At 41.5% G+C, this 27,783-nt stretch overlaps 1 protein-coding gene across 7 annotated transcripts in view; it reads left to right on the forward strand.

Annotated features, from left to right (window-relative positions):
• The window catches only part of NSMAF (neutral sphingomyelinase activation associated factor), a 63,285-nt gene that overhangs the window by 20,194 nt on the left and 15,308 nt on the right, over positions 1-27,783 (forward strand). For 5 of the 7 annotated variants that reach the window (XM_082364675.1, XM_082364676.1, XM_082364677.1 and 2 more), the window contains 14 exons: positions 486-564; positions 662-729; positions 809-845; positions 6,573-6,623; positions 9,472-9,543; positions 9,837-9,884; positions 9,989-10,041; positions 18,756-18,885; positions 20,537-20,608; positions 22,113-22,221; positions 24,255-24,431; positions 25,473-25,552; positions 26,222-26,312; positions 26,412-26,475. In XM_082364675.1, coding sequence (XP_082220801.1) covers positions 486-564; positions 662-729; positions 809-845; positions 6,573-6,623; positions 9,472-9,543; positions 9,837-9,884; positions 9,989-10,041; positions 18,756-18,885; positions 20,537-20,608; positions 22,113-22,221; positions 24,255-24,431; positions 25,473-25,552; positions 26,222-26,312; positions 26,412-26,475 — 1,131 coding nt within the window. Of the gene's footprint in view, positions 1-485; positions 565-661; positions 730-808; positions 846-6,572; positions 6,624-9,471; positions 9,544-9,836; positions 9,885-9,988; positions 10,042-18,204; positions 18,302-18,755; positions 18,886-19,307; positions 19,464-20,536; positions 20,609-22,112; positions 22,222-24,254; positions 24,432-25,472; positions 25,553-26,221; positions 26,313-26,411; positions 26,476-27,783 lie in introns of those variants that run through there. The other 2 variants (XM_082364679.1, XM_082364678.1) reach the window with 2 other exon arrangements.

The following is a 27,783-nucleotide window of genomic DNA, read 5'->3' on the forward strand; positions in this document are numbered from 1 at the left end:
TTTTGTGTTCTAAATTCAAGCTCTTGTTATTCTTGCATGATTATAAATAAGAAAAAAAAAAATCCCCTACCTAATCAACGTTAGATACTTAGTATTGCTTTCTGAATAGTTCTTTAAGATATAGGAAATTAAAAGTCAAAAGAATTTACCACAGACAGGATGGAATCAGCGTTTCTTAAGGATCAGAAAACTGTTTCCCTTTTACAGTAGCTGTGAGGACCAGATGAAGTAATGCGAATAAAATACATGCGACAGCGCTCAGCCAGTGAGACCGTATTACAACACATGCAGATTCTTTAACTTCTAGGGAGCAGGAGATGAGGAAAATATTTTTCCTATATTTTCCAACCTTTCATACCCTTCTCTTTGTTGATCTTTTATTAGTTGATACTTTAGTCATCTACATTCTAGTTAAAATGTATTATGATTCTTTTGTGACTTTTGTTACGTTCATTAGTAATAACCTTTTGTACTTTCATCTCTAGGAAAATCAGAGGCTCCTTAAAAATATGTTCAAAATCAGTTATTTTTGAACCGGATGCAATATCCCAGCCCATCATTAAGGTAAATGCATTTTAAATGTGAACAGAAACAGTCCTATTTTTTGTATATATTTTACCTTGGCTTATTTTTATAATATTTCTCTCTCAATTTTATCCAGATTCCTTTAAGAGATTGTATAAAAATAGGAAAACATGGAGAAAATGGAGCCAGTAGACACTTCGCAAAGTACGTCATTGTCACAACTGTGTAATTTTACTTCTACCAAAAAATTACATATATTTAATAACTTTTATCTGCATTTTAGGGCAATATCCGGGGGGATCTCACTCATTTTCAGTCAGGTAAGAAGCACCTAGTAAACATTTTTTTCTAACCTGAATGAACATTTAAATGAATAAATACATACATATGTGTGTGTGTGTGTGTGTGTGTGTGTGTGTATATACATACATATATATACACATTTTTTTTAAGCACAATGAAATTATTTGTAGAAATCTCAAATGAAGACCACAGGAAATGATGTTTAAATTCTTTTAAATTTAGTCATTGAGAACTATATGTTTTAAAAGATGTGATCCCTGATGAGCTCCTTAATGTTCATTAAGCGTGTGGTGCCTGCAGGCTGTGTGGGTTGAGATAAAGGACTGCAGTTGGAAGGTGGGAGGCCGGCGCCCCCCACTTCAATGAGCTCAGATGGACTCATGGGGACAGCCAAGGCCACGGCTCAGGATGTGTAGCCTTGTCTAATTATAGTATAATGCTTGGGGTCATGACCTTTTCTTCATTTCACATTTACTCAGTATAGATTTGTGCACCCAGTACTGTGTGAACACTGGCAATACGGAGATAAGTTACACGTTTTTGCTCCTGTCATACACAACTGACCCTTGAACAAAGTGGGAGTTTGGGGCACTGACCCCCACGCCCACACACACACAGGTGGAAATTTATATATAACTTTTGACTCCCCCCAAACTTACTACGAATAGCCTACTGTTGCCTTACTGATGACATAGACAGTTGATAACACATATTTTGTATATGTATTATATACTGTATTTTTACAATACAATAAGTTAGAGAGAAGAAAATGTTATTAAGAAAATCATAAGGAAGAGAAAATGCATTTGCAGTGTGTACTGTAGTTATCCATACTGTAAGTTTGTCATCTGTTTAGAAGATGAATCATGTCTGTCAATACCTACATCAATATTGCCTTAATGTGATACAAAACACTGTAGATGTTAGATGTGTTACTAACATTAGACATCAAAAATGAAAAGATAATGTGAAAAAGAAATGTGTTATTCACAAGTATGATTCATGCACTGATAATGAAGAAGCGGCAGGATGATTGCTTTATCGTAGCCTGTGTCATCAATACGATTGCTTCCCAGTAGCCCAGCCTGTACACTATTGAGTGAATCATTATAAAAGTGTTATGGCACACAGTGTTGTATCAGATTCATAATTCAGTATGGGAAACATGGTTACATTTTATTTTTCAAATTTTAAAAAAAAATTTATTTTATTTATTTATTTTTGGCTGTGTTGGGTCTTTGTTGCTGCGCGCGGGCTTTCTCTAGTTGCGGTGAGCGGGGGCTACCCTTCATTGAGGTGTGTGGGCTTCTCGTTGCGGTGGCTTCTCTTGTTGCAGAGCATGGGCTCTAGGCGCGCGGGCTTCAGTAATTGTGGCTCACGGGCTCAGTAGTTGTGGTTCGCGGGCTTTAGAGCACAGGCTCAGTAGTTGTGGCGCACGGGCTTAGTTGCTCCGCGGCACGTGGGATCTTCCCAGACCAGGGCTCGAACCCATGTCCCCTGCATTGGCAGGCGGATTTTTAACCACTGCGCCACCAGGGAAGCGCCAAACATGGTTACATTTTTTTTTTTTTTAAAAACCCGTGATGATAGAGATGATAGAGAAAGAGACATCTGAACAGTAATGTAATTCTTTGAAAGCAAAGTTATAAAACCAGAAAACTAACACATGATTAATCTTATATTAAAATCACTCCCCTTATGCCTATGCAAGGATAGGCTGTCCACTTCAAGTGGACTTCAAGTCCACTACAAGTCTCGCACACGATGTTCTACACTGTGAATACTTAGGTGGTGATGACAGTGATGAACACAGAAATGTATCCTACGCTTCTTCCACGTGGTTATTAGATGCTCACATGAAGACACACACACACACAACAGGTGAGTTTATTAACTGCACGGCAGGATGACTGTTTACTAGTCATTAGTGGAAGTGGAGCCTCACAGAGGTCTTCATTCCTGTCGTCTGTCTTCACATTGAGCAGGACGAGGAGGGGGGGGTTGGTCTTGCTGTCTCAGGTGGCAGAGAGGGAGGGGGGACGGGGGCGGGGCAGGAGAGGCAGACACATTCAGTTTAACTTTATGGAAATACATCATGATTTCCGGTTGACTTTTCTGCTTTTTTATTTCTCTAAAAATGTTGCTATATGGTACCGATCCTTCTTCCACCGTTTGCTTTAGTTTCAGTGCCTGTGTCATAGAAGGGTCCATGTCATAAAAGAAGTCAAAAAGCAGTCTCAAAAATCAGAGACTTCTGCTAGGTGGTCTCATGTCAGTTTGTTTCCTGGCACTGCTTCTTCTACATCTTCTTCCTCATCATCTGGAGCTGGTTTGGAAGCTCTCATCTCCATCTGGTCGTCTTCTGTTAATTCCTCGGGTATGGGGTCCATTAGTTCTTGAATTTCTCCAAGATCCATATCTTGAAACGTTTCAACCCCCTACCTTTTTTTGCCATATCCATAATCTGATTCATGATTTCCTTGATAGGCTCTGTTGTAAATCCTGTAAAGTCATGCACAGCACCTGGACACAGTTCTCTCCAGCAGGAATGTATTGTTTTTGGCTTGATGGCTTTCATGGCTTTTTCTATAACAACCATGGCATCTTCAATGGTGTAATCCTTCCAGACTCTCATGATGTTCTCTTCCACAGCGTTGACAGTCCTTTGCACAGAGTACCATACGTAATAAGCCTTAAAGGTTCTTAGGACCCCGATCTAGAGGCTGAGTTAGAGATGCTGGGTTTGGGGGCAAGTAGACCACTTTGACACCTTTGGTGTTGAACTCATGGGGCTCTAGGTGGCCAGGGGTATTGTCCAGTTAAAAGAACATTAAAGGGCAGTCCCGTACTGGCAGAATACTTCCTGACTTCAGGGACAAAGCATCGATGGGACCAATCCAGAAAAAGGGTTCTTGTTGTCCAGACCTTCTTGTTGTCCAACCAGAAGACTGGCAGCTGGGGTTCCCTCTTCCCTTCAAGGCTGGGGGTCAGCAGCTTTACAGATCAGGGCGGTCCTGGTCACCGACCCCATTGCATTTGCACAAAACAGCAGAATTAGCCTATCCCTTCCTGCCTTAGATCCTGGTCCTCACGTCTCTTCCTTAGTAATGAACGTCCTTTGTGGATTTTTTTTCTTTTTTCCCAGAAGAGGGCACTTTCATCTGCATTCAGACCTGATCAGGCAGATATCCTTTCTCCTCAGTGATTTTCTTAATGGTGTCTGGGAGCTCGTCTGCCGCCTCCTGGTTGGCAGAAGCTGCTTCTCCTGTTATCTTGACATTTTCAAAGCGAAATCTCTTTCCAAAATTATCAAACCATCCTTTGCTGACATTAAGTTTTCCAGCTTTAGATCCTTCACCTTCCTTTTGCTTTAAGTTGTCATATGATGACTTCATATTAGTCATCACGCAGCCACCCTGCACCCACATAAAAGCTGCATTTTCAATACGTGATAAAAAGGTAGTTCACGGAAAGTGCCAGGTTCTCCGCCTGCTGGGTAGCTGCCTGATGGCTTCATGAATTTCCTTTTCCTTTTTACAATGCTGTTTACACTGGATTCATTTATCTTGAAACGTTGGCAACCGCAGCTGCTGACCTCACCTCAATCAATGGTACACATATCAAGTAATTCAACTTTTTCTCGTAACGTCATGACTTTGCTTCTCGGAATCACTGCCAGCATCACTAGTGGCACTTCGTGTGGGTCACATGGTGTTATTCCAGGTTAACGATCTTATACTAAACATGATGAAAAATACACAAGAACCAGGAGGGATCACTTTTTACTGCGATGCCCGCTTCACTGCTGCTTACGCAGAGGTGAATAGCGTCCCGCGGCCTTCTGAGGTTACTCTCAACACTTGACCTCAGTGCAGTATCACAGGAGGCGACTATGAAGTTATGACCGTGGTACAGTGTGAACTACGGTGAACGTATGCAGCTGTGATTTCATACTGCATCTTTACAGTTATTTACATTTCTCTCGACTAAGATTGGTGCCATCCATGTACGGTCTGTTAGCGTGTGCATAAGTTTTGATAAGTTTTAACTTTTTATAATAGATTTCTGTGTGTTTTATGGTTGTAAATGATATGATAGAATAGTATCTACATATATCTTATGCACTCATGACATAACAATTTCTTAATGTTTCTGATATTTCTAGGCTACACAGTTCATCTTCTTTCAAATTGTCCCAAATCTCCACAAACTTTTCCAATATATTTACTGAAAACAATGCACATGTAAGTGGACCCATGCAGTTCAAACCCATGTTGTTCAAGGGTTAGCTGTACTTAATTCATCTGTAGATCTTTAGAAACTTACGGATGAGAGAGGAGTAGAGCTCATTACCACTGCCTCCTTGCTGTGAATCTCACCTTCCTCACCTTGAAAATGAAAGGTAGAGGAGGTCAGCGCTGGCTCCACTCTCTGCAGAGCCCCAGCTCCTTGAAGTGTTCAAAGAAAAGGATCATTCTGTGATCGAGCACGCACGGGAGAAGCTGTGGGAAACAAAGAGGCAGAGGTTTCTTTACGCTAGGACTGGACGCGAAGCGCTGAGATTCTCAAGGGGTGAATGGTTGGGAGCAGAGAGCCTCCGGTGGTTTTTGGGTCACTCAGCCCTCTTGTTCATGGCTCTTTTTAAGGCATATTGAAAATTATTTTACGAAGCCTGGGAGATGTCAGATTAGGTGATTTTCTAAGTCTGCCTTTCATGATTCTAATAATTTTAGGGAAGAAAACAATTCAGAGGCTGTCTTTGACCTCATGTTGTTGTGACTGGCAGATATGAAAGCAGTTATGGCCATCTGTCTGGGGAAGGAACCCCACTATTGACGATTCTGGTCCACGCCTCTGTTCTCATTATTTCTAGAGTATCGTTCTACACTGTCGCTTTATTCTAGAAAGTCCATATCTTGAAAGGAGTAGGTACTTTTTCAGTTGAAAGTATGGTTTCCATTATAAAAACATACATTTTAGTATAATTTTAATAAACTTAGGAATAAAGCCCCCAAATCCTTCCACCTCCTTTCAATAGTTTGTATAAGAGGTCTCGTATCAAATAAACTCAAAATCAGCTTTACATCAAGGCGTGACTAGATATAAGCTACTCTTTCAAGTATTAAGCTTCCTGGGTTAAGCACACAACCAAATAAACACAACTTTTGTGTTTTTTGATTACTTACCAGGTCACAGTGTTTCAGAAATATGTTATGGTTCTTTAGACTTTTAGAGTTTTGCTTCCAAATATTCTTTTGCTGATAGAATAAAGAGGAGTGAGTGTGTGTGTGTGTGTGTGTGTGTGTGTGTGTGTGTGTGTGTCTGTCTGTCTGTCTGTCTGTCTGTCTGTCTGTCTGTCTAGAGAAGAGAGTTTTCTTTATGTTGATGAATGGATTTCATACCACAGTGACTTTGTTTTACTCATTTCTTAGAAAATCAGCCTTAGATTAGCTTCCTTCACTTGTCTGGTTACTGGGTACAAGTGATGACGTTCATAAGACATCTTAGACATTGTATTTATCCAGCAGTGGTTGCTACCTTGTTGCCTTGATGAATCTGTTTTTAATTTAATGTTTGTTATTTTAACATCAGAACTTTAAAGCCATACTAATATTAATGCAAGTGCTTTTGGAAACAGATTATGTAACAATGATTTAAATTTGATTCATAACATCCTAATTAACAGTAACTCATTACTATGATAGTGTTTAATTATTTTACAAGTATTGATTTGTCTTTCTCAGGTATATTTCATTAAAGAACACAACATTGTTGCACCATATAAAATAGAAAGGGTAAGTAAAGCTTTTCATTTATCCCCAGCAATTTACATAGTGATTTTGAGCAATAAGATTGTGTGTCTCTGTTAACTTCTTTTTTTTTTTTTAAATTTTATTTTTATTTATTTATTTATTTACTTATGGCTGTATTGGGTCTTCGTTTCTGTGCGAGGGCTTCCTCCAGTTGCGGCAAGTGGGGGCCATTCCTCATCGCGGTGCGCGGGCCTGTCACTATCGCGGTCTCTCTTGTTGCGGAGCACAGGCTCCAGACGCGCAGGCTCAGTAATTGTGGCTCACGGGCCCAGCTGCTCCGTGGCATGTGGGATCTTCCCGGACCAGGGCTCGAACCCGTGTCCCCTGCATTGGCAGGCAGATTCTCAACCACTGTGCCACCAGGGAAGCCCTCTGTTAAATTCTTTAAAGCAATATAATGGGTATTTAAAAGCTTGTTACCTAGCAGTTATAACAGAATTACCCAAGGGAATGATAGACTTTAGTCCAAGAGATTTCAATTAACTTTTTAACTTCAAAATAGGTGTGTCTATTAGGAGAAAAACTCAAATTATTAGGTTAAAAGTTGAAATCAGAATATGCATCATTTAAAAGATTATTTACTGGATATCACTGAGAACTTCTTTTAAATGTTTGAGAAATACTTATAGGCTATAAAATTACCCTTATTTAAGAGCTCAGTAATAATTTATAAATGCTGCTGATTGGGTAGAAGCTCTGAGGGGCCGTGAACACAGGACTTGTAACTAGACGTTACATCCAACCACTCTGTGCTTTAATTAATGCTTTATGCTGCAGCTTAGTGTGCAGTAAAGCGATAACTCCTAGCAGGAGAGTTTTTACGAGACCTAGAGATGGGACTAGTGCTCTAAACGACACCTGTGAATTAGGAGGAGCCACCCTCTCTGAGCAGACGTCCGACAGGCTGCATGGCAGTTCCGGCCACAGGCCAGCCTGCGGGTTCTCGGCAGCAGCTTGGGGGGCCGCGCCAGCCACGTGCAGCCCCCTCTGAGTTTTATGTACAAGAAACGTCTGCATGCGCCAGTCACTCAGAAACGGAGGATACGGAGATCTCGTCACTCACAGGCGGTGCTATTGGCACCTTGGGAAGGACGGTTCTTCATTGTGAGGGGCTGCCCCTTATATGACAGGCTGTTCCCACCCACGGAGTGCCCCCTCTGCACTGCTCCCCTTTGTTGTGTGGCACCACACACTGCCAAGTGCCCCGCAGGGGTGGTGGAACGCCCCCCCCCCGCCCCCCACGTTGAGAACCGCTGCCTGGTGTGCTCTCCCTGCAGAGGCTCTCCTGTCACCCACCTGAAGTGCAAAGCTGCTGAAAAGTTACACAAAAGGAAATGAGTAAGGTTTTCTGAAGCAAAGAAAAGCTCTTGTGAATTAGGACACCAAAGGATTCTCTGGTTTAAAGGGGCGGGGTTGTGACTTCGACCATGATGATGAGACTTGGTAGACTAGGAAGCCCCAGACCCTTGTTCCTCTTACAGAGAGACTGACTCAGTTCCCTTTGTGAGAAATCCAGAAACCAGTTAAGAGTGCCCTGCGCCCCAGGTGAGCATGAAATGAGCCACACTGAAGCTGTGGGAACATTGTAGCATCCTTTCACCATAGTCCCTCCCCCGGCACTGTGCCACGTGATTGGAGGGCACTCCCAGCTCCCATCTTCTCCCTGGGGAGGGAAAGACAAGACGGGACCATAGGTCCAATGTTCTGGCTTTTGGGGGCAGCTGCCTGAGGGTCTGGCTTCTGTCTCACCTGTCCTGGACCTCTGACAGGACCCCTAATGCTCTAGATGCCTGGGGACCCCTGAAAACAGGAAAGAGCTGGACATTGTGCAGCTGCTCCGGGGGACCGGGCACCAGCGACACAGGCAGATACAGCCCAGCAGACTCACCCTCAGGGGAGAGAGAAGAGTGCAGCTTGTGACACATAAAATTAACCATCACAGCACTTGCACACCCAGCCTCAGAGCACCTGAGTGTGTGAAGCCAGCACTGACAGGACTGAAAGGAGAGACTGACAGCAGCACAGGACAGAGGAGACTTCCGTCCGTGCCCCACCTTCAGTAATGGGTAGATCATGCAGACAGAAGGTCACTCAGGAAACGGAGGAATCGACCAGCACTAACCAGATGGACCTCACAGACACACACAGAACATCCTGCCCAACAGTGGCAGGACACACACTCTTCTCACGTGCACACGGGACCTTCTCCAGGACAGGTCACAAAACCAGTCAACAAGTCTAAGATTACAACCACCGAGGAGTGAAACCAGAAATCCATAGCAGCAGGAAAACGCACATGGACGTGGAAATTAACACTCTTGAACAGTCAATGGCTCAAAGAAATAAAAAGAAATTAGACTCAAGAGGGAGGGGATATAGGTATACATGTAGCTGATTCACCTTGTTGTACAGTCGAAACTAACACAACATTGTAAAGCAATTATAATCCAATAAAGAAGTAAAAGAACAAAACCCAAAAAACCTCAAGATGATCAAAACGAAAACAGAACATACCAAAACTGAAAAGATGCAGCAAAAGCAGTCCTAGGAGGGAAGTTTAGTGTTAAACACTTACCTTAAAGATCTCAAATTAAAAAACCTAACTATACACCTCAAGGAACCAGAAAAAGAAGAGCAAACTAAGCCCAAAATTAGCAGAAGGAAGGAAATAGTAAATATAGCAGTAAACCCAACAGACTGCTCCCCCGGGGCCCTCATTCCGTGCGGGCTGCGGGAGGACACGCCAGGCAGGTCCCTGCACAGGTCAGCAGGGGGCTGCAAATGTCTTAAAGTGATGGGTGCTGACGTGCTTGGTCTCCCTCTTTTTCAGGGCACAATGGAATATGTCTTCGAGTTGGATGTTTCAGGGAAGGTGGAAGATGTCGTGGAGACATTGCTTCAGGTAAGCCAGGGCTTTTCTCAGACATTCACTGGCAAACTGAGGCATAAACTTTATTTTAAAGAATTTCATACTCATGTGTCTTACCAAAACCATAACCTTTTTTATAAATCTGAAACAGATTTACTTGAATATGTTGAACTTGAAAACTGTACATTAGGAAGAAGCCATAGATATATCGGAGTCATTCTTACCTGTTACTAAGTAACAGAATGGTGGTTGTGTTTGTTTCTAAGGAAGTATCTTCAAAGCATCTGAGAGAAAAAATAAATTCATGTATATTTATATAATCGTAGCTTCACAGAGCATCCTGTCTGGACAAACTTGGAGACCAAACCGCTATGGTAAGAGTTTCTAAAGATCTGTATCTTTATTGTGAATGAACGTGTATTGATATGTCACTTATAAATCCTTATATCCATACTTTTTAAATGATTCTGTTTTAAAGATTACAGCCATTTTGCAGTCCCGTTTGGCTAGGACATCATTTGACAAAAACAGGTAAGTTTTCAGTGATTTTGTTTCCTGATGACAAAAGCAGTGGCATCGTCACCTCGTGCCTCATTCAGTGTGTCCAGAACCGATGGTGGGTGTTACCACCTGCCTCACCCCAAGCCTGCTTGTTCGGGGGAATGGCCCCGGCGTCAGTGCCAGAGCAGCGCCAGGGGCCTCCTTGCCACTTCTCCCAGCTGGCACCTGTCCGTCAGAAAGGCCTGGTGCCAGATGCTCTCCCCCATCTTCCCGGTCTACGAGCTTCTGTCTTTTCACATGTTAGTGCCTCCGTTCAGGCCACCAGCCCCTGCCACTAAGATCACAGTGACAGCGTTTAGCTTGTCCCCAACTCCAGCCTTCCCTGCTCCAATCCCGTTTTCCTCACTGTGTGGAATGTACTTTTAAAATACATTCTTTCTAAAGAACTTATTTCTTTATACCACTTGTCTGTTTGAAACTCTTCCAGACCTCCATTGCCTTCAGGGTAAAGTCTTAACCTCACCTGCACACGGGGCGCTCTGGTTTAGCCTTTGTCACCGGTCCGGCCGCCGGTGGCTCTCGAGTGCTCTGCTCTGAATCTCTTCATTCTGTGCGATTCCCGAGGCGCCTTACGGCCTCCTGCCTCTGAGCCTCTGCTCAGAACACTCAGCCTCCTGCCTCTTCTGCACCTGCCCAACTCTTCCTTACGCTTCTCATTTCAGCTGAGCTGGCAGTTGTTCTGGAAAGTCTTTCCCGTCCCGTCAGGCTGTGTTAGGTACCTTCCTAAGGTGTCCTGCAGGGACCTAGAGACCGCATTCTTACTGATCTAATGGAGTTTTGTTTCGGTTTTTAGTTTTGGGGTGTGTTGGGTTTTTTGTTTGTTTGTTTTTGGGCTTCTTTGGCTTTTCTAAGTATCCAATATATTTTCTGCAAGTAAGTATACTTTAATATTAACCTGTTCTCTTATTTGTTTCTTGCCTTATTTTAAGTAGATTTCCTTCTATTAAGTAGATTTGGGCTATTTGTCTGTATCTCCATCTGCAGTACCACTGTATGAATTACTGTAGCTTTAGAACAACTCCTAATATCAGGCAGTGCAGGGTCCTGCACCATATTTCCCTTCTTAACTTATGTCTTCACTGTTCTTGGTCTTACGCACTTCTGTATAAATTTAGAATCAGCTTGTCAAGTTTCATAAAGGAAAAGCCTGCTGGGATTTTGACTGTGATTGCAGTGAATCTTTCCATTTATTTAAGTCTTCTTTATGATTTCTCTTTATAAACTTCTTTCTTCTCTTGTGCTAGATTTATTCCAAGTACTTCATATTTTTGATGGTGTTGTAAATGATATCCTAAAATGTTTCATTTTATTGTTGATACTTAGAATGTAGTAGATTTTTGTGTATTCGTTTTGTCTTCAGCAACCCTGCTAAACGTTGTGATCCATTCCATTAACTTTACATATAGATTCTCTAATATGTACAAAATCTTATGTAGCGATTGTTTCAGTCTCTAGTCACTAGATATCATTTTTATTTTAATATTTATTTTTAGATTTTTGTATTTGGAATCCTCAGGCCTAGGACAGAGTAGAAAGTATTGGTTGAATAGATTCATTTATGGATTATTATGTGCTAGGCTTTTGCTAGAAGCTTATGTGTATAAATGAGATTCGTTTGTAATATTCTGTTTTATTGCTACCTTTGTGAGATTTGTGACCCTTACACTACATTTTAAAATGTTAAAGAATTTGCCAGAAAAGCCATCTGGCCAATAACGTGTTTTCTGTGTTTATGTTTGTTTACTTCTTTTTCTGTTTCACCTATATAGCATTAATTTTCTTTTCATTTTTGTACTTGTAGAATATATTAGTTAAATGTTGGGAGGAAAGAATAGCTTCCATCTTAGGAAGGAAAAGGAGTAATAACAATTAGTTTCTTTTGACCTACTTAGAATGCGTTATTTTTCTAAGTAGCAATTTAGACTTTAATCCTGGGCTTCAGCATGACATGAATTTTAAAAATGGTTCACTATGAAACTTTTGATTTATCCAGTCTCCAAAGCGTTAGGCTGAAGAATTTGAGGAAGACTTTTTTGCAGCGTGAAGTGAGATATTTCAGGATTGTATACTTCCTCTAAAAGAAAGAAGGTAAATTTTTGCTGAGATAAATTTTCATCATACTTCCAAGGAAATGCTTTTTTATTGAAACTATATTTATTTTTCCCTATTGTTCATTCTGAAAAAGTTCAAGTCCTCACAAGTTGAAAGATAATATAGTGAACACAGATACCCTATGAGTCACCAAGCGTTAATTTGTCAACATTTTGCTGAATTTGCTTCGGTTCTTACATGCTCATGGTCCTGCTTGCTGTGTGTGTGTTTGTGTGTGTGTGTGTGTGTACATGTATAAATAATGCATATATGTCTATATATATGTTATATGTATGTATACATGTATAGCTGATGTGCATATGTATGTACGTTTGTGTGATACGTATAAAATATATGCATACAACTTTTCCCTGAACCATTTGAAATGACACTGCAAGACTTCCTGACACTTCCCCCGTAACTACTTCAACATGTATCTCTCACAAGAAAGTTCTCTGACTTTCCTCCATACTGTTATAACACTCAAGTAGCAATATTCTGTATGCCGGGTAATTTATAGCTCCATATTCAGGTTTCCCCATTTGTACCCCAAAATGTCCTCTTTAAAATACTTTGGACTAATTCAGATTTAAAGAAAAGATGTAAAGACAGTGCAAAGAGTTCTTTTCCCCTCATCCAGTTCCCCCATTATTATATGTTTAGTGGGGGTGGATGCTGTAATCCTAGATTTGTTGACTGTAATCCTAGATTTTTTATTTTTTTGATGCTATTGAAATTTTATTTTCCAATTATTTGTTACTGGTATATAGAAGTAGTTTTTTGTTGTTGTTCTTTATTTTTTTGTTTTTTTAGAAACAATGACCTTGTATCCTGTGACTTCTCCAAATTCAGAATTTACTCATTAGTCCTAGCAGATTGTTTGGTAGATTCCATAGAGTTTTCTATATCCATAATTATTTAATCTGTGAATAATGACAGTTTCACAGAAATACTTGTGGCTTTTATTTCTACTTCTTGCCTCATTGCACAGTTTGATTAATAGACGCAGTGGGAGCAGACATTCTTGCCTTGTTCTTGATCTTACAGGAAAAGGGTTTAATGTTTCACCATTAAAGAATGATGCCAGCTGTAGGTTTTTCATAGATGCCCTTTATCAGAGTGAGGAAGTTTCTTTTTATTCCTGGTTTGCTGAGAGTATTTTCAAAAATAGGTTTAGAATTTTGTTAAGTACTTTTTGTGCATTTATTGAGATGATCTCTTTTTTCTCTAATTCTGTTAATATTGTGAATTATGTTGTTTTTTCAGTGTTAAAACAACCTTGTATTCATGGGATAAATCCAACTTGCTTATGATGTATTGTTCTTTTTACATATTGCTGGATTTGCTTTGCTAGTATTTTGTAAAGGATTTTTGCATCTCTGTTTATGGATATTGCTCTGTAAATCCTAGTGTATTTGTGAGGTTTTGCCGTCAGGGTTATGCTAGCCACATAACATGAGTTTAGAAACATCCCTTTATCTTCTGTTTCCCGAAAGAGTTTGTGTAGGATTGTATTTCTTGCTTAAATTTTTAAACACATTTACTGGTGAAGCCATGTAGGCCTGACGTGTTCTTACTTGGTCAATCTATTTGCTTGACACATAGGACTAGTTAGGTTGTCTGTTTCTTCTTGTATCTATTTTGGCAAGCTGCATTTTTCAAAACCTTTGTCCAGTTCATCCAAGTTGTCAGATGCTGGCATCAAGTTGTAAATGTCCTCTGAACGTCAGTAGGATCTGCAGTTATGGTCCCTCTTTCGTTCCTTACGTTGATGCTTTATGTTTTTTCTTTATCAGTATTGCCAGAGGTTTGCCAATTTTATTAACCTTTTTAAAGATCCAACTTTTGACTTTATTGATTTTTCTCTATTTTTATATAAAAATCATTTTATATAAAATTGATTTCCACGCTTATGATTTCCTTCCTTCAGCTTACTTTGGGTTTAACTTGTTCTCTTTCCAGCTTCCTACAAAGTTTAGATCACTGATTTTAGACCTTCTTTTATAAGTAGGACTAGAACGTAAATTTACCTCTAAGCACTGCTCAGCTGCATCCCTCAGATTTTGATATGTTTTTATTATCATTCATATGAAATATTTCATAATTTCCTTTGTCATTTCTTCTTTGACCCATTGGGTTTTTTCTTTGGGTTATTTAGAAGTATGTTGTTTATCTTCTATGTATTTGGGGTCTTGTTACTGTTGTATTGTTATTGATTTCTAATCTAATACTCTCTTGGTTCAGAGAGTATATGGCTCAGTCTTTTTTTTTTTTTTTTTAATAAATTTATTTATTTTATTTATTTATTTTTGGCTGCGTTGGGTGTTCGTTGCTGCACACGGGCTTTCTCTACTTGCGGCGAGCGAGGTCTACTCTTCGTTGCGGTGTGCGGGCTTCTCATTGCGGTGGCTTCTCTTGTCGCAGAGCATGGGCTCTAGGTGCACGGGCTTCAGTAGTTGTGGCTCGTGGGCTTCAGTAGTTGTGGCTCGCGGGCTCTAGAGCACAGGCTCAGTAGTTGTGGCTCACAGGCTCTAGAGCGCAGGCTCAGTAGTTGTGGCGCACGGGCAGAGTTGCTCTGTGGCATGTGGGATCGTCCTGGACCAGGGCTCGAACCCATGTCCCCTGCATTGGCAGGCGGATTCTTAACCACTGCGCCACTAGGGAAGTCCTGGTTCAGTCTTTTGAAGTTTGTTGAGATCTGTTGTATGGCTTTGTGTACAGTCAGTCCTGACAAAGGTTTCCAGGCCCGTGAAAGGAACGTGTGCTCTGAAGTTGTGGAGTGTAGTGCTCTGTACACGTCATTTAGGGCCAGTTGGCTGATGGTTGTTCAGATCATCTGTACTTTACCGACTTTTTGTTGACTTGCTCTGTCAATTACTGAGAGAAGGGTGTTAAAATTACCAGTGATGATTGTGGAATTGTTTATTTTCCCCTGTATTTCTGTCAATTTATGCCTTGTGTACTGGCAGACTCTGTTATTAGGTTTACATACATTTATAAGACACCAGTTTTCTTACATGTTGTGATTGCATGCTATATCTTTTTCTATCCTTTTTACTTTTAACTTGTCTGTGTCTTATTCCATTTCCAAAAAACACACTTTATATAGTTGAGTCTTTTTATACAGTCCGAAAGTCTCTGCTTGTTAATTGGATTGTTTAACTCATTTATAATTATGTAATTATGGATATAGTTGGTTTTTAAACCCACTATCTTAGTATTTGTTTCCTAGCATTTCATTTGTTCTTTGTTTCTCTGATCCTCCTTTCTTGCCTTCTTTTGGGTAAATCCGGTATTTTTAAGTTTTCTACTTTTTAGCTGTAGTGCTTGGTGTCATTCTTAGTGGTCACTCTGGAGCTCACGATATGCACCTTGTACATAGTGTACCTTCAGGTAAGAGTATATTACACTCCTTTACGGTCGTTCAAGAGCCTTAGAGCAGTGTGTTTCCACATAACCCCTCCTGCCCTTTGTGATCTGTGGTTTTATATTAAATTTCTACATATACTATAAAACCCATGATATGGTGTTCTTATTTTAGGTTTTTAAAGAATTTTTTTTTACTTTTTTTTTTTTTTTTTTTTTTACAGTAGGTTCTTGTTGGTTATCTATTTTAAATATAGCAGTGTGTACCTGTCAATCCCAAACATTGAGATACATGCATTTATAGGTACATAAATTAAAATACTGAGAAATAATTCTTTTCTATTTACTTGGATATTTGAATACTTATGTTTCCTGATGCTTGTCTTTCCTTCCTGCAGAACCAGTGTTGCATCTGGTGTCATTTCTCTTAAGCCCAAAGAACTTCCTATAGCACTTCTTATGGTGCATATCTGGTCAGGATGGATTCTCCCAGCTTTGTCTGAAAATACCTCTATCTTACCCTCATTTTTGAAGGGTGTTTTTGCTGGAGATAAAATACTAGGTTCACAGGGTTTTCTTTCACTACTTGAACGGTTTTCGTTCCGTTTTATGTTGCTGTCCATTGTTTCCTGTGAAAAGTCGCATCATTTGTCCTGTTGTTACTGTGCATTAAGGTGTAGTCTCTCTGCGCCTGTCCTGCTGGGGGGTTCTGGGTAACGGAGTCTGTGAACTGGTGTCTTATATGAGACAGTTTCCACCACTCTCCACTCAGTGTTTCTTCAGCCCCGTCTCCTGTCTCTCCTCTTGTGACTTGAGTTACACTCATGTTAGTATGTTTTATAGTTTCGCTTAGATCTCAGACACTCTGTTCTGTGTTTTTTTAAATCATTATTATTATTCTCCTTTTGTCTTGTTTCAGTTAGGACGTTTTTTATCGGCCTTGTTTTCAGCTGCATTGGACTTTTCCTCTGCCATGCCCAGTCTGTTAAGCTTGTTTAAGTCATTCTTCATTTCCTCTCACCCAGATTTTCATTTCTAGCATTTCCTTTCAGTTCTTTTTCCTAGTTTCTGCTTCTCAGATGAAGTTTTCCTTCCTTTCACATGTGTTTTCCGTCTTTTCTTCTAGATCTTTTAGCACATTTATTACAGTTACCTTAATGTCTCCCTCTGATGGATCCGACGGCCAGGTCCTCTTCCATGGAATCTTCTCTCTCATGAGTGCGGGTCATATTTACTCACTTCTTTGTGTTTCTTGTAATTTTTTGTGTGCTGGGAAGTTTGTTTTAAAGGAACTGTAGAGACTGACCTAAGGAATATTTGCCTCCAGAGGTGGTCATGCCCACCACCCCCATCCTGCCCGCTGCTTGCCCTGGGGGCTCTGTCAGTGTAATGAGTGGAGCTGGGTTAAATCCAGGCCCCCATGCCCAGGCCCACGGCGGGAGTGAGCAGGACGGTCCTCAGCGGGGCTTGGGGTCGGGGCCCTGGAAGGGTTTGGAGATACCCCTGTGCTTTACAGCTGAGCCTCCAGCTCTCCGCCACGGAGCACCTCTGCCCTCCAGGCCTGACTCCCGCTCTCTGGCGTCTCCCTTCATCCTGCAGCCCTTACCCCCTATGAAAGATTGCTCCTCCTCCTGCCACTCAACTGTTGGTCCCTTCATTTAGGTTTCTCTGCATCTGAGCTTTCTGATGGGTTTCTAAACATAGCAAGGATTGTGTAGCTCATCTGGCAGGTTTTGTGGTTGGGATGAGAGCTGTGAGGTCTCCTTCACGTCCAAACTGGAAGAGGAAGCCTGCTCCTGTGTGATTTTGTGTTTGTTTTTTTAAATAAGTTTATTTATTTTATTTATTTATTTTTGGCTGCGTTGGGTCTTCACTGCTGTGCACAGGCTTTCTCTGGTTGCGGCGAGCGGGGGCTACTCTTCGTTTTGGTGGTGGGCTTCTCACTACGGTGGCTTCTCTTGTTGCGGAGCACGGGCTCTAGGCACACGGGCTTCAGTAGTTGTGGCTCGCAGGCTCAGTAGTTGTGGTTCACGGGCTCAGTAGTTGTGGCACGCAGGCTCAGTAGTTGTGGCACACGGGCTTAGTTGCTCCACGGCATGTGGGATCTTCCCGGACCAGGGCTCGAACCCGTGTCCCCTGCATTGGCAGGCGGATTCTTAACCACTGCGCCACCAGGGAAGCCCTGCTTTTGTTCTACTACTTATAGAGGAGACTTTTTTTTTTTTTTTTTTGACTGCATTGGGTCTTCCTTGCTGCACGTGGGCTTTCTCTAGTTGCTGCAAGCGGGGGCTACTCTTTGTTGTGGTGTGCGGGCTTCTCATTGCGGTGGCTTCTCTTGTTGTGGAGCACAAGCTCTAGGCATGTGGGCTTCAGTAGTTGTGGCGCACAGGCTCAGTAGTTGTGGCTCACGGGCTCTAGAGCACAGGGTCAGTAGTCGTGGCTCACGGGCTTAGTTGCTCCACGGCATGTGGGATCTTCCTGGACCAGGGATCGAACCCGTGTCCCCTGCATTGGCAGGCAGTTTCCCAACCACTGCGCCACCAGGGAAGTCCCAGAGGAGACTTATTTTTAGCTCAGTTATTTAACTAAGTAATTGCCTTAAACTCTTGATGATTTGGTTGTTTCCCTTTTATTTTTTTTTTAAATTAGTAAAGCAGAACGAAAATGGACTTTTTTGATGAGTTAACATAATTTAGGAGGGAGTGGTGATCACCTTTGACTGGTTTTACTGCAGTAGATCCACAAAAGACTATACGTTGGAACGGACATGCAAGTAATTGTAATTATGTACTCATAGCCTTATAGAATGTGGTGTGAAGTAAGTGCTACCCATGCCAAAACAGTTTCTATGACAATAAAATAGGTCTTAATGACACAAAAGTAGAAAATTATGTTAATGTAGGAATAGTTTCAAGGCCCACTTATTTGGGAAGGAGTGAAGAGTACCAATAACAGGGTTGTTTGGTATTGTTTACTTGTCTGTCTTCTCTTCTTTGATACATAACCTCATCTGCTTTTAAAAAAAATCAAGTATTCATTATACCATTGAAAAGAAAGTCAGTTTTATTTAGGCGACTGATTTGTATCACCAGTTTTCTTGTATCAGATGCAGTGTTTAGACACCTGTTCTGCAGAGTCACTTTGTAGCTCCCTCAGATAAAGTTAAATCTAGGAAGTAGATCGATTTCTGATAATTCTTGCTTTTGCTGGAAAAAACATATTCTCAGATTCCAAAGTGTTTCTGAAAAGCTGCACATGGAATGCAAAGCAGAAATGGTGACACCTCTGGTGACGAATCCCGGCCACGCGTGCATCACTGACACCACCCTGTATTTCCAGCCTCTCAATGGGTACCCGGTAAGTAGTCTGCAGGCCAGCGGAGGGCTCCTCGGGTATTCCCGTTTGCGTCTTCAAGCTCTCTTTCCTGTGAACTTGACTTGACAGTTAGAGTGTTCTCACATTTGGGGGAGGGTCAGAATTACCCCCCGTCCCCACCCAGCATCTGGTATTTAACAGGCTTCCCGTGTAATCGTGATGCACCCTCACCCGTGTTTGAGCTCTTCTGACTTACTTTCTGTTACTTCGGGGGAAAAGAAACCCCGCCTCTTCCGATTTTAGTAAAGGGTCTTGAGAGGTTCATACTTTTCTACTCGGAAGCACTTCTGCAAGAGAGCAGTGAAATATACTAAGGTTAAGAAGAGATGGATGTTTTCTGTGTACTTATATGTACACCTAAGTTGTATTTCTTGTTTTCCCTTAATTACAAACCAAATCAGTAGGTCTGCACCTGTCCCAGAGGAGCAGTAAGAAGTGGCCTCTCCAGCCCGTGCAGAGCTGCATGTGGCACTGCTGTCAGTGGGCAGCTGCACTCCTGCTGCTGTGACGCTGGAAACATCTCCTCTTGCACGATGGCTTTAGACTCACGAGGCCAGACAGTAAAGATGAATTCAGATTTCTGCACTAAAACTTGTAAACACTGGCGGCTTTATCTAGATACGGACCCTTTTCAGAGTGGTTCATTGAAGGAACAGAAACCCTAGTGCTGTGCTGGTGCAGTTGGACCGTTTGGCAGGTAGCTTCAAGAACAGGAGTGTTTTCTGCCATGGAAGAAATTCTCCAGGCTGGTCCGTCATTACGTGTCACTGAAACGTGAACACTTTCCTTAGTGAAAGGTGATGCTATAACAATTCTGTCCACCAGGTGGTGGGGCACACGCGCCGGGCCCTCCAGTGGACACAGTACACGTTGCTGGTGGCATTCTTTGTGGCGTCATCAATTGGCTGGACCAACGCTGTTGCTGTGGCTTGGGTCAATACTTGAGCAACAATATCTGAGTATAAGCCACAGCTTCAGGGTCCCGGGTCTGGGCTGGGGGCCTTGGCCAGTCTTCAGGCAGCTTCCACGGCTACACACCCTGCGTCTGCAGGCTCTCCCTCCCTCTTACTTGGGGGGAGGAGGGTGGACCTGTCGCCTTTTAGCCAATCTCAGTACCTTTTATGACCTTGTTCCTCTCTCACTAGCATTTTAAGGCTCCAGAGAAGCGAGAAAATTTTCCTCCTTATAAAGTTTAGAGGCCCTGCTTTATACTATAGCTGTTTATGAGCCTTTTTACACTGTAGTTTAAGGAGCTAAAAGACAGGATTCTAAAAAAAAAAAAAGCTGTATGTCAGTTGTGAGCAAACCGTAGGTCTGTAAAAATAGGAAAATTCCTGAGAGGAGGTCTACACCAACCCTTTAATATTTCTTACTTCTCAGCAACCCTGCAGAAACCTGAAAGCCAGATGCCTGCATTATCATCCTGGGGGGGTACCGGCGGGGGGGTGGTCCACGGTCACAAAGCTAGTGAAAAGGGCAGACCGGCGTGTAAAGTGAGGCATGCCCTGTTCTCAGGGCTTACTTTCCAGGTGTTCAGGTGTGACCCGTCAGGAAGTTAAGGTGGGGCAGCTGAAGGGCAGCTTCTAATTGTGTCAGAATCTTGACGTTTGAGATTGTCTTTCTACTTTTAAAGAAACCCATGGTCCAGATAACACTCCACGACATCCGCCGCATTTACAAGAGGAGACACGGTCTCATGCCTCTGGTGAGTTCGAGGGGAGCACCCCCTCTAGAGGATGACTGTCTTATCTTCGGTTTGGCCAGTGGTTTACTGGCCTGCACCCACCTCGGGCTCGTCTGAAAGTCGCGGGTGTTTGTGTGTGAGCAGAGGGGCCCTGAGGCCCGCCGCCCCTTCTTTTGGCTGCGCTGGAAGTTTATGAAGGAGCGACTCTTTCTGTAGGGGGAGGGCTGGTGGGAAAAAGGCTTTGGCTCCAAGAGCAGGCGGGCTCAAGTGCCCTTGAGTTTCTCCCTCCCGAGTTCTCGGGGTCCTCCTGGGTTTGTGTGGGAATAATGGACGCAGAACTGGTCCAGTGATCCTTGCTGTCACCCAGTTGCAGCAGCGAGGTCTCCGAGCAGAGTCTGGAAGCTGCGACAACAGCTCTCAGTGGAACTGTAGTATCCTCACGGTTAACTTGTATTAATTCAGCCTTCAGGCTTGCTGAGAGGGAGGAATGGATAAAATAACCATTTCAGTCACCTGGGTGGCCCTCCCCGCCATTCTCCTGAATAAGCCCGTGTCCACACTTCTGTGAGTCTCACACGCTTACTGTAGAAACCAGTCACCACGGAAGGTGTGACTCCAAGGGATTTTAGGTTGACCTCGATATAAATCTATTTGTTCTCCTTCAAAGATTAACCAGTAAGTTGGTGGCATTACAAGAGCATTGTGGATATTTAAGCATCTCATTTTGGTGTTTTGTATTTATGAAATTTAACTGTTTTCCTGCCTATTTTACGTAAAAGGCGATTCTCCATTTCCAGTGCCAACAGAGGATTAGGGAAACAGAGTCTACTAAAAATCTCCTCCTTCTTTGGGTATAGAGATGCAGTCAGAAAAAGAAGAAATTGGCATTGATTAAGTACCTTCTGCCTACTGGGCAATTTATGTACAATATTCGTTTGTCAGCGCAATCCCTGTGAGGTAGATGATACCCTGTTTTACACAGGAATTGAGACTCCGGGAGTTCACTCCCTCAGTTCCCTCACTAGTAACGCTGGAAGCCTGTATCTGAACCTAGGACAGCGCTGCGCTTTCACCCTTTCTCTGTCTATTCCTGTCCCGTCTCGGCTTCACCCTCACAACATTCACGCAGCTCATAGTTTTCTTAAAATAACTGCATCCTACTAATTAAATGAGTTATTCAATTATCAGTTTGTTAAGTTGACATAATTATGATGTAATTTGTAAAAGAAAGCTAAACCTTTGTCTCTGAAGAAGATAGGTGAAGACACGTATCAGCTAATTTTGAATTTCGACATAATAAACTCACAAATGCTGTCATCAATAAAGATCCTCAAGGCCAAAAGGGATTTTGTAAAGTTTAGCTGAGACACACGTCTTGTCCTTATAAATCAAATTTATTGCTGGGGAATATGCATACAAGACCTACAAATAAAAAATGCTAGTGTTTAGTTGAAAGGCTTTTGTACCTGTGTCACTCACATTGAGATGCCGTTTGTTTTATTCTTCTCTTTCTGGATTTTTGTAGGGCTTGGAAGTGTTTTGCACAGAAGATGATCTGTGTTCCGACATCTACCTGAAGTTCTATGAACGTCAAGACCGAGATGACCTCTATTTTTACATTGCTACTTACCTAGGTTTGGTGCTCACTCTTCATTATATGTGTTCATGTGAAGGTAGTTCAACTCCCGCGTAACTGGGATGGGAAGTAAGAGGAGAATAGTGCTGTATCTAGAATCGCCTCTCTGTGGTTCTGCTTATTTCTTCTCACCAGTAACTAGAGTTAGCAGAATGGCATATTGAAGATCAAGGGAAATACAAATGAAGTTTGGTAATAGTTCACTCCAATCCTGTGTTTTAAAAACTTTTGGTAAATATATTTGAATGTTTTTTTGTATCTTAACAACCCCCAAGTTGAATGGATTATATAAGAATCCACCTAATTATTTTTATGTCCAGTCCTGTCTTATGTTAGTTCATGAAAACCAGGACTCAGTTTCTTCATGTGAGACAGTGAGTTACCCAGTCATGTGTCTGTGATCATTAATTGTGGTCTTAATCGCAAAGCTGGAAAACGGTACAAAAGCAACACATGAACCTTCTATGCTCAGTATGGTACTGTGGGACTCAGTTTGCTTATAACTAATATTTCCTCAGTCTTCCATGGGAAATGTGAATTTTCCCACTTTTATCAGAGAGAACACCTGTACTTTTCTTTTCAAGCATAAACATTAAGTTGTATGGTTGAATTAAATTATTCTTGTTTTCAAAATGGCCAGATGACTAGAATGGAATGATTTTTAAAAATCAATTTTGGGATTTTATTAATACCATCTTAGTTTGCTGTTCCCGTGTGCAGTGAAACCATTTATGAGACATATAGTGAGTTACTCCCTTAGAAAAGAAGTTTTCTCTCAAGGAGGAATAGTTTATTTTCAATAAAGAACATATTTTACAGTAGGTTTAGAGTTCATATTTTTTTTCTTCTCTCACTAAGTTATTCAGTTTAACTTAATGCTTAAGTATAGCTTTGGTATAAGTTTACTGTTATCTCCTGCCTCCTGATTTAATTTTTTTCATTTAATTTTTCTAACTATAACAAGATGACAACAAAAAACTCAACTTTCATGGTGAGTCCTAAAATCTCAAGTCAAAAAACTTGCCATGGCCTAAAAGGTCTGCTTCTGTGAAGCGTCTGTTCTCTCTGAGTTTATTCCTGAGATTGTTCAGACTTTTCTCTGAGACGTTCTGAGAGTGGAAAATCAGAGGATAATTGTTTCGAGTTTTTAAGCCCTTTCCTGGTAGCTGATTAGAGAAGAAACTTGGCAAAGTATATAAGAATAAATATTGAATCCGCAAATGAGTTAGATAAGCTTGATGCAGCCAGTACAAAGCTGAAAGTAGGATTTTCTAAACAAAATAGAGCAGTTGACTCATTTTACAGGAACGTTATCATTGGTGCCACACCATCTGTGGTTCCTTCTTTCCTGAGGTTATTTCTGGGGGGTCCTTCTGGTCCTTCTAGTTTGAGAAATCTGACAGATACCTGTTTTCTCCTTCAGCAGTTTCTATTCTTTTCCTTATTCCTCACTTGCATAAATAATACGTAGTCAGTGACAAATTAGCCGTAGTACCCCGCTTCCAGATCTGAAAGAAAACTAAAAGATTGTTTCGTTTTACTTTTCATAAGACATGGAGGAAATGAGCTTTTACAAATGGTCATGGCTTCTTAAAGGCATTAAAACTTGAGCACGTTTGGAAGGATTCTTTGTTAGTACATATTGTAGACTATATATAAATATTGTAAATGTTACATATATTACCATGTCATATTTATGTATTTGCTCCATACTTTCATATTTGTTTTATATCATATATTTCATAGATGTGATATGTTTTGTATCATATATTTAGTAGATATGAGATGTTTTACATCATACGTTTAATAATTTCCCTCCTGGATCTTGGAGATGCTCATTCATACTTGACAGAACAACTCTTTGGTGAAAACAAACTGTAGCCTACTTTTCTTTTTGTAAAATGTACTTTTCAAAGATGGGTTGAAGGGTCTACGCTGAAAGCCTCTGTAGCGCCTTCACATGCTGAGTGACCGTTGCCCGCACACGTGGAGCTCAGTGTGACCCGGGCCTGTCCTCACCTGTCCCCCCAGAGCACCACGTGGCGGAGCGCACGGCCGAGGGCTACACGCTGCAGTGGCAGCGCGGGCTCCTGTCCAACTACCAGTACCTGCTGCACCTCAACACGCTGGCCGACCGCAGCTGCAACGACCTCTCCCAGTACCCCGTGTTCCCCTGGATCGTCTCCGACTACAGCAGCTCCGAGCTGGGTGCGTGCCCCAGAGCCGGGCTTTCCGAGCAAAGAACACGTTCCCTCCTAGAACCACGCTGTGATTCGTGAGCAGAGGAGAACCCGTTTGATTTCATTACTCGGGATGGCCCGTCTCCATGCCACGATACTGGATGGGTGGCATGGGAATTACGTGTGTTCTATATGTTTTCTCTACTGTCTCTGAATTTTTTTTAGTTCTAAAAAAAACTACTCACATACTTCTTGAAAGCCACACCCAGAAGACATGCATGGGATCTTCAGCCAGTGTTACCACTGCTACCAATAAGTACTATGTTTTCAAATACTTAAGTTTTCACTTTGAAAATTGCGCCTCAGGTTACCATATTATTTTTCAATTCACATTAAAAAATGTGATTACCAAACGTAACAGCTGTTCATTAAAGAACACTTAGAAAGTACTGAAATACTCAAAGAAGGAAATAAGACTCATCAATAATTACATTACCGAGAGAGAACCATTTTAACTTTGTGGTATATATACTTCTTTCTCAAATTATTTTACCAAAAATGTGATTGTACTGCAATTTTATTTTGTCATATCTTAAAATTAGATACTGTGAACACTAAATTACTTTTGACAGTTCACTGATTGCACCCTTGTAGTTGAAAGAGGTAACAGATTTTCTAGGAATATAATTTATTTATCTGATAATATTCAGGTCACCAGTTCTCAAATTATGCTATTATCACAGAATAATAATATTCACTATAATTCAAACTTAAAAAGTAAATTTTGGTAGAATAATGGCTTTTGAAATTTGTTTATTTTTCGTTGTTGTTTTACTTGGAATATAGTTTTTTTTTTATCAGTAGGTCTTCAAATTCTAACCTTTACAGCTATATTAATAATCATCGGAAATATTAATTCTAATGGATCTGTCTCAATTTTTAAAAAGCTATTTATTGTTTGGAAATAAATGTGTGCATGTGAATTCGTTCAGGGAGATAATGTTATTAAGTGTAAGCTTGTTTGCTTTATTTATTTTAAGTAATTTTTAAAAATTTATTTCTTTTATAGATCTGTCAAATCCAGGAACCTTCCGGGATCTCAGTAAGCCAGTAGGGGCCCTCAACAAGGAACGTCTGGAGAGGCTGCTGGTACGTGGACTCAGGGATTCCTGGTGTCTAAGCAACCCGGGAGCCTTGGCATGTGTTTTGTTTGATTGTTTTTGTTGGTTTTTAAAAATTTATTTATTTACTTTGTGGCCACACCGCACAGCACGTGGGATCTTAGTTCCCTGACCAGGGATTGAACCCCCTTCCCCTGTGTTTTTATAGTACCTGGAACTCGTTTCTTCAAGACTTAGGGGAAGTATACCTGGAGAGACCGAAGTTTCTGAGCGTATTCTCTCTCCCTCTGCTCTCTGCCTGCTGCCTTCCTTCCCCTGTGAATTTAGCTGCTCACCATCTGCATTTTTGCTTACAATTCAGGAGGTAGGAAGCTGAGCCGATCACAGGTTGACCCATTTATTTTCACGAAGGTGCTCTCTGGTGAACTGCACAAGAGATGCATAAAATTTCTTCTTTTCAGTCCTGCCCCGACAGACTTTGTAACCATGAGGCCAAGAAAACCAAGATACTTGTCTCAAGAATGCTGTGTTTACTCAGATTCTCCCCCCTCTTTTTTATCTTCTCCTTTTCCTCTTTAGGAGAGAAATTAGGGGCTAGAATGTGTCCAGGCCATGATTTCCTTAGGCTTTTACTACTGGAGTCGGTTATTGTCTTCACAGCCAGCACTCAGCAGGACTTTTTCTCCCTGTGTTGTAGACACGCTACCAGGAGATGCCGGAACCCAAGTTCATGTACGGCAGCCACTACTCCTCCCCGGGCTACGTGCTGTTTTATCTGGTCAGGATTGGTAAGACCTCCTCACCGTCACTCCCAGGGAAATGTTACTTCACGTGGACTCTTCAGTGGTTCTGTGATCTTGCTTAACTCTGATTTTTTTCCCCTCTAGCACCAGAGTATATGCTGTGTCTGCAGAACGGAAGGTTCGACAACGCAGACAGAATGTTCAACAGGTTTGGCATAAATGCCTCACTTACCACTTTTTAAACTTTCTCATTATGCATGTACAATGCATTTATTTAAAAAAACCAGATATAAACAAAAATGGAAGGAAATGAAAAAAAACACTACAGTAATTGTTTTTTGTTTTTTTTTTTTAATATTTTATTTATTTATTTATTTATGGCTGTGTTGGGTCTTCGTTTCTGTGTGAAGGCTTTCTCCAGTTGCAGCAAGTGGGGGCCATTCTTCATCGCGGTGTGCGGGCCTCTCACTATCGCGGCCTCTCTTGTTGCGGAGCACAGGCTCCAGACGCGCAGGCTCAGTAATTGTGGCTCACGGGCCCAGTCGCTCCGCGGCATGTAGGATCTTCCCAGACCGGGGCTCGAACCCGTGTCCCTCGCATTGGCAGGCAGATTCTCAACCACTGCGCCACCAGGGAAGCCCTACAGTAATTGTTGTATCTATTCCTCTCAGGCTTTGTGTAGTCGTTGTGTGTGTGTAAATGTGAGAACATATTTTATTTTTTAACATCTTTTTTTTTCTTTTTGATATTTGTTCAATTGTTTATTATATATATATTTTTAACATCTTTATTGGAGTATAACTGCTTTACAATGGTGTGTTAGTTGCTGCTGTATAACAGTGAATCAGCTATACATATACATATATCCCCATATCTCCTCCCTCTTGTGTCTCCCTCCCACCCTCCCTATCCCACCCCTCTAGGTGGTCACAAAGCACCGAGCTGATCTCCCTGTGCTATGTGGCTGCTTCCTACTAGCTAGCTATTTTACATTTGGTACTGTATATATATACATGCCGCTCTCTCACTTCATCCCAGCTCACCCTTCCCCCTGCCCATGTCCTCAAGTCCATTCTCTACATCTGCGTCTTTATTCCTGTCCTGCCCCTAGGTTCTTCAGAACGATTTTTTTTTTTTTAGATTCCATATATATGTGTTAACATTCGGTATTTGTTTTTCTCTTTCTGACTGACTTCACTCTGTATGACAGACTCTAGGTCCATCCAGCTCACTACAAATAACTCAATTTCATTTCTTTTTATGGCTGAGTAATATTCCATTGTACTTATGTGCCACATCTTCTTTATTCATCTGTCGATGGACACTTAGGTTGCTTCCATGTCCTAGCTATTGTAAATAGAGCTGCAGTGAGCATTGTGGTACATGACTCTTTTTGAATTATGGTTTTCTCAGGGTATATGCCCAGTAGTGGGATTGCTGGGTCATATGGTAGTTCTATTTTTAGTTTTTTAAGGAGCCTCCACACTGTTATCTATAGTGGCTGTATCAATTTACA

Source organism: Balaenoptera borealis (assembly GCF_965194805.1).
Source record: "Balaenoptera borealis genome assembly, chromosome: 17".
Taxonomy (NCBI): Eukaryota; Metazoa; Chordata; class Mammalia; order Artiodactyla; family Balaenopteridae; genus Balaenoptera; species Balaenoptera borealis.